We start from the raw sequence: 6,988 nt of genomic DNA on the forward strand, positions 1-6,988 counted from the left end.
TAGGAAGGACATTGAATTGTTGGAAAGGGTTGAGAGAAGGGATACTAGAATGGTGCCTAGGATGGAGGTGTTGTCTTACAACGAGAGGCTGAAATCTCTCAAATTGTTTTCTCTTGAAAAAAGATTTAGGTGGTGATCTCATTGAGGTGTTTAAAATTGTAAAGGGAATTGATAGTGTTGATGTATAATTTTTTTTTTTTATATACATAACAATGAAAATAGTAGGATTAGGGGACACAAATATAAATTTTAGCAAGGTAGGAGTCATCTTCAGCTAAGACAGTTTTATTTTTCTAACAGGGTGGTTGGCCTTTGGAATGGGTTGCCTTCATATGTTGTAGAGGCAGTAATTTTAAGTGAATTTAAGAAAAAACTTGATGAGTATATATAAAAGGGCTGGGTTGAAATTTTTTATTTTATTTCTTTAATCTAGTTTTGAGAATGGAACAGCTGAGATGGACCAATAGGTCCCATGTTGTCCCAAAATATTATGTTATGTTATATTTTACCCATCTATATTCACTTTTTCAATCTTCTTTAAATAGCCTTTTCAACTTGTCATCATTATGTATCAACATTTAGAAGTAATAATAGTCTTGGAGTAAGACTTGTCACTATCAGTGTCATGATTAGTTTGATTGCTATTGGCATGACTGGGATGGTGTGATCTAGTGATATATATATTGCAAACCATGGTGTCTGTCTGAGCATTCATCTGTCTCCTGTTTGAAAAGCTATACATGCAGGCAAAGCTCAACATTCACTTTTGAAATAACAGGAGGACAGGCATGAATAATGTTGGTACCAAATTTTATTTTGTAAGAAGGATATTCTACACTAAATTGCTAGAAATTAATCATACTATCATTCACATTTCAAAATTTGATGTAACGTAAAAAATAAAAATGTAGATTTATCATGTGTTATTGTTGAGCATTAATGAAATACTCAATAATTACTTTTCACGGTGGGTGGATCTGAGTGAAACCAAGAATGCAACACAATTAACCTTTTTAAAGTTCAAGAAATAATTTAAATTGATAGATTAACTTAAATGTTTTCTGTCACTGGGGATGGGTAATTTTGCTAGATTAACTTAAACTTTTACTTCAAATCATTGAAATTATGTATAGATGTTTCAACTCTTCAGAGATTCAAGCCATTCAGTAATTTTTAGTCTTATTTTTGGTTTATTTTGGTGTTAAACATAAGAAATTTAAATTCTAAGAAACTTGAATTAAATAAATTAAATGATTAAACTTCAAATTATAAACTGTAAATTGAAAAATCAAAATCTTAATGACATATACAAAACTAAGTCTAGCATACATCACAATATGTTTATAACTATAAAAAATGAATAAACTTTAAATCTGGTAACGCTACAATTAACAAGATATACGAGTAGGAAAATAAGACAATAAGAAGTAGGAAATTAAAATTAGCCCTAGAATTTTATTATAAAAAAATGTATTCTGTGCAACTCGGGAACCAGTGGTAATAGAAAATTTTTCCATTTTATGTCAAGTAACAGCAACAGCACATTCCACATTTTTGTTAAATGTGTTTTTCTTCTTCTTTTTTTTTGACATTAGTTTGTTTTCAAATACTTATCTGTTTATACGAATGATCGGTCCCACACACACACACAAGACCTAGAAATAATATCAATATGGCAATTGCTCTATTCAAAACGTTATACTTCTGGAAATCTATTATATAGAGCTTTAAAATTTTTACTTGACCAGGCAGACATGTACATTTGATAACATAAACGTCCTCCAATGAAATCTGCTTGCTCCAGACAAGCTGATGGAGAATTTTTCGAACTCTGATGTTATACAACACTTTAAAGCCAATGAGGATACTAATGCAGTATCCTATTGTTCTTTAATTACCTACATCAGTGACTCTTCCAAATCACGTGTAGGGGAGATAGCCCCCACCCCCCTTAGCTATTACCTACTAGTTGGCATTATCTGTGTCACTCTATGGAATAAGAAGGTAAACACTGGTTCAAACTTCTATACGATACAGATGTATAATAAACTAGTTATGGAAGGTTGAAATTAACAGTTATCTAACCTGTAACAAGTGAACAAATAAAACTCTTTATTCACAATTACAGTATAATGTTGCCACACTGGCTGATCTTCTAGCTCTGTGACTTCAACTGGCTTCTGAGGTGAAGAGAGAGTGCTTCCATACAAGAGCAAATCAAGAGACAGTCCAGAAATAGAGATTAAATTGTGTGAATATCCCAATTTTATAGTCAAACCAAATGCATTATGCCACAATCATTAGATTAGATGCATCAACCATCATTTTACATAATCCTAAACATCCAAAGTCAGATTGTAATATTTTCAATATTACTTTTTTTTTCTTTTTTTTAATAGGCTTTATGGGAGGTTTTTATTGTATGCTCTAGCTTGAAACTTAGGAATTAGCTGTCACACATAAACTTTACCCAAGCCAAATGTTTATCACACTTCTGGCAATTTAGAGAAATAAGTACATCCTTAAAGATATTTATTACTAATTATGAAAAGATAAAATATGATGATATTAACAATAACTAATACCATCAATACCATAGTATAGTTGTGGCTTTTCAAAAATTGTACGACCCATCTCTTTGTTTCCAATTTTAGTAATAGATGGGAAAATGCTTTTAAACGTGATTAGTTTTAGTGATGCTTTTCAAATTATCAATCATGATTACTTGTAAACATACGAATTAACCCAACACTTTTTTCTGTTATTGTTTTTTCTATCTAAGATATCAAAATAATCTTTGAAAGTAATATTACAACCAAGAGTTTGTTGTTTTGTAATGGCCATGTTGGTGCCTTGTGCTCATTGTAATTTACAATGAGACTGCTCACGAAGTTAACTTATAGCAGAAATTTGAGTGATACAGATACATTGAGGCATGAACCAATTGTTGCAAAGCAGTGTTAGTATTTTATTGTACTTTACTCAACCAGTAGGGTCATCATTTGTTATAATAGCTGGAACTGATCAGGTAAACAAAGCAAAACATACTCTTTATTTTCTTATTTATTAAAACTCCATGGTTGTTGTTTTCATTTCTCTAAAAAAGTATAACAAAATATATACATTATGTTCATATTCTGAACATAACAGAAATCAATAGAGTTCACTGATAATATCTAATTCTCTTTAATTTACCAGTTTCACTAGAATTTCAATTAAGTTTTCATTGAAGAATATACATATGCTTTTTATAAGACATTAGTATAACACGACGTTGAAATACTGTTATATGCTAAAAATATAATAGGATTAATGCTAATGTCTTATGACAAGTATGATTAACCATGATCATAGTTCACTGGCTTAGAAAAGGTGTTCACACCATAATTATTGTGGCAACATTGAAGCTGTCACTTGTCTCACTACATTTCTGTACTGTACAGAGAATGTATTGTTGGCACATCTATAAAAAGTGTTCACACCATAATTATTGTGGCAACATTGAAGCTGTCACTTGTCTCACTACATTTCTGTACTGTACAGAGAATGTATTGTTGGCACATCTATAAAAAGTGTTCACACCATAATTATTGTGGCAACATTGAAGCTGTCACTTACCTTGCTACATTCCTGTACTGTACAGAGAACATCTTGTTGGCACATCTGTAAAAGTGTTCACACCATAATTATTGTGGCAACATTGAAACTGTCACTTGTCTTGCTTCATTTCTCTACTGTACAGAGAACGTATTGTTGACACATCTATAAAAGGTGTTCACACCATAATTATTGTGGCAACATTGAAGCTGTCACTTACCTTGCTACATTCCTCTACTGTACAGAGAACATCTTGTTGGCACATCTATAAAATGTGTTCACACCATAATTATTGTGGCAACATTGAAACTGTCACTTGCCTCGCTACATTTCTGTACTGTACAGAGAACGTCTTGTTGGCACATCTGTAAAAGTGTTCACACCATAATTATTGTGGCAACATTGAAACTGTCACTTACCTCGCTACATTCCTGTACTGTACAGAGAACATCTATAAAAGGTGTTCACACCATAATAATTGTGGCAACATTGAAACTGTCAATTGCCTCTCTTCATTCCTGTACTGTACAAGAAACATCTTGTTAGCACATTTTTATTACTAGTATAGTGTTAAGATTGAATTCATAGATTGTGTTACTCTTAGGTGAGATTAAAATACTTTTTTTTTATTGTAGCAATAAATAATAACTCTATAGTTATAACTTATTTGAAATGGTAAAGTTTAGTAATATAATTCTTTAACTTGTATTAGATTTATTCTGAGTTGGCATATTGAAACCTAAAATAAGTTTGCTGCTATCTGTTTCTTGTAATAAAATGTGATTTTGACTTACCGAGATAGAAAAGATTTGTTTTCATTATAAAAGACAGTTGATTTCTCTGCAGGAACAAGTAAGACAATCCAGTGGGCAGATCACTTAGCTTCAGAAGATTCCCTCTGTGCAAGCCCCTCACAAGCTCCTTCAGATGCTGGGAAACCAATCTTGATGAATGTAAGAATAACTCATTTGGTTGGGTTCTTTTTTTTTACTGTTAGAAAGAACTTGTAATAATGTTACTGTTTTCTTTAAATGATAAAATTTACTGTAAATTTTCAAACTGACATAACTCTGACGCGACCAGGTTAACCATTGGAGATGAACCCTGTCAAACAGGCGTGTTTCATCTTTGATCATTCCCTGCAAAAGGATTCCTAATAACCAAACTTGAAGAACACCCTCATCCAGGTTTGAATACCATGTATAACAGTTTTTTCATTGTTAAATATTGTAAAGTGCAGTTCCACTAGATATTAATTCTAAGAACTTATAAGTTAAAATACATAAGAATGTATAATAGTGTGTCAACAACAAAATTCTATACGAGTCCTTTTAGTAATTTTGTTCCATTTATTTCCTGTTTATTTAATAAAGTGGCATTCTTCATGGAGTTGATAAAAGTAGGTTGTGTAATTATTAGGTACATCATTGTAACTTCTCTACTTTCTAAAGTGATTTTATTCTTTTCCCAATTTTACAGTTATCTTTAACTTTTTGCTCCAGGAAAAGTTAGTGCAAAGAAGAAATTCCTTTACATTTTTTGTTGCTGAGGGAAGATTTTTAGATCCTTGAGGAGAATAGCTTCCTTTTTCCTCAATTCCTGCTCATTACAAGTTGAAGAGAAATTGAAAGTCATTAGACAAAAAAAATGGATCATTACAGGTTGTATGTGCATAGAAATATACTGGATATGTTAAGATGTTCGTTGAAGTGTCGTTATAACTGAAATTTTGAACTACCAATACACCATGTTATAGTGAGCAGGAGTTAAAGGTAAGCTATTTCTTGTCAAGGATATGAAATCTGCCCTCAACAAACTGGAAACTGTAATGGAACTCACAACCCTTATAGCTTTACCCAAAAATTTTCTTGGGAAAAACGTTTGAGAAAAGACAGTGTTTATTTATATCTTACAGCACTGTTGGCATTCTTTGTGTGACTTATTCTGAGGTATTGTTTCCAGGTGTGAGAACAGAAAGAAAGCATAATAAAACAAATTGGCATATATGAGAATAAGAAATCTACAGTCTTAAGACATTTGGCTTATGAGAAATAATAAAGATTAATTTCATTTTGAATAATCATAGCTACTCATTCTTAAAAGATTTTACCCTATGTTTATCCCCAAATATTATCAGCTGTATTTTATTCACTTGTACAATACCATGTAGAAAATAGAAATGATTTGTATAATTCATTTATATAAATAAATTATTAGAAAAATGTTTAGATAGGAGAAAATATTAGAAACAGAAAAGCTGTCTAAAAAATAGTAAAACTATAAGAAATACTATGAAACAAATTTCCTATTTCTCAACTTATAGCAGCATGCTGGAGATCAGTCAAGTTTCCTGTTGGATATTTCCAGTGAAAACTGTAGGCTGATGGAAAAATCCATCTTGGAGTTGGTCAGTCTAGAAAGAACCAATACCTTAGGAAAGACCAGGCCAGCCTAATGTCAGCAGCTAAGGAAACTTAAAAATGTAGCATATGTGAGAGCTTCTTGAATATGTAGACATGCAGTGTGATGTTGTTTTGTTTTTGTTTTTTTTTTCCAAATACAAATCTGGTTTACATATATATTCTCACCACATATTTTTAAGAAGGTCTCTTATGGACTATGGCTAGGAGTTCTGGTATTTTGTTACAAATGGCTAAATTGTGTGACATTTTTGTTAATATAAAATTGAAAGATACACTGATGAGTAAAATGTATCTTAGACTGGTATCCTCATTACAGGGAGGAAATATATAACATGTTAAGTAAATATAAGCAAGACAATATCACAGTTAAGTGTTTTTCTGTGATACACACTGGTTTTCATTGATTGTGACTTAAACTGGGAATTAGTTTGTTTAATATAATTGTTATGTTAATGAAAGTTTCTTTCTCAAACTTTCCAAATATACTGTATTGTGTTTTCCAGACTAAATCAGATCTATTTAAAGCAAAATATGCCAATTGAAATTATTGATTTTAATAAAACATATTTATGTGGACAAAAGTTTTAATTAGTGTTTGTTATTTTTAAGTTTAGCAAAATGTTGTAACTAGTAGTGACATATAATTTGGAAGATAAAGTCCATGTTTAAGTCTGTGACAGTGTTCAAAGTATTGGCTACAAAATTTAAACCATTTGTGGGTGATATTTTTCAATTTTAAATATTATATGTCATAAAATTACTACAAAACTATCTTGTCATATATTATTGTCTTTATTTCTTTTATGCCTTTAAAATCATTCTTGTTTACTGTTTCAAAATTCTCAAAATGTTTAAGGTAATTTTATGTCTATTTTTGTTACCATGATCTTATGATTTTAATAAATATGTAACCACTATAACAAACACAAACACATTTTGCAAGTATAAGAGCTTCAAATGAAAGTTTT

General features: G+C 30.8%; 1 protein-coding gene across 1 annotated transcript in view; it reads left to right on the forward strand.

Moving 5' to 3' along the window:
- LOC111086152 overlaps window positions 1-6,518 on the forward strand; it is a 44,825-nt gene extending 38,307 nt beyond the window's left edge. Inside the window, exons 6-7 of the mRNA XM_022387842.1 lie at window positions 4,444-4,550; window positions 5,921-6,518. Coding sequence (XP_022243550.1) covers window positions 4,444-4,550; window positions 5,921-6,052 — 239 coding nt within the window. The 3' untranslated portion in view covers window positions 6,053-6,518. The remainder of the gene's footprint in view (window positions 1-4,443; window positions 4,551-5,920) is intronic.
- The last annotated feature ends 470 nt before the right edge of the window (window positions 6,519-6,988 follow it).

This window comes from Limulus polyphemus, unplaced genomic scaffold, assembly GCF_000517525.1.
Source record: "Limulus polyphemus unplaced genomic scaffold, Limulus_polyphemus-2.1.2 Scaffold884, whole genome shotgun sequence".
In the NCBI taxonomy this organism is placed as follows: domain Eukaryota; kingdom Metazoa; phylum Arthropoda; class Merostomata; order Xiphosura; family Limulidae; genus Limulus; species Limulus polyphemus.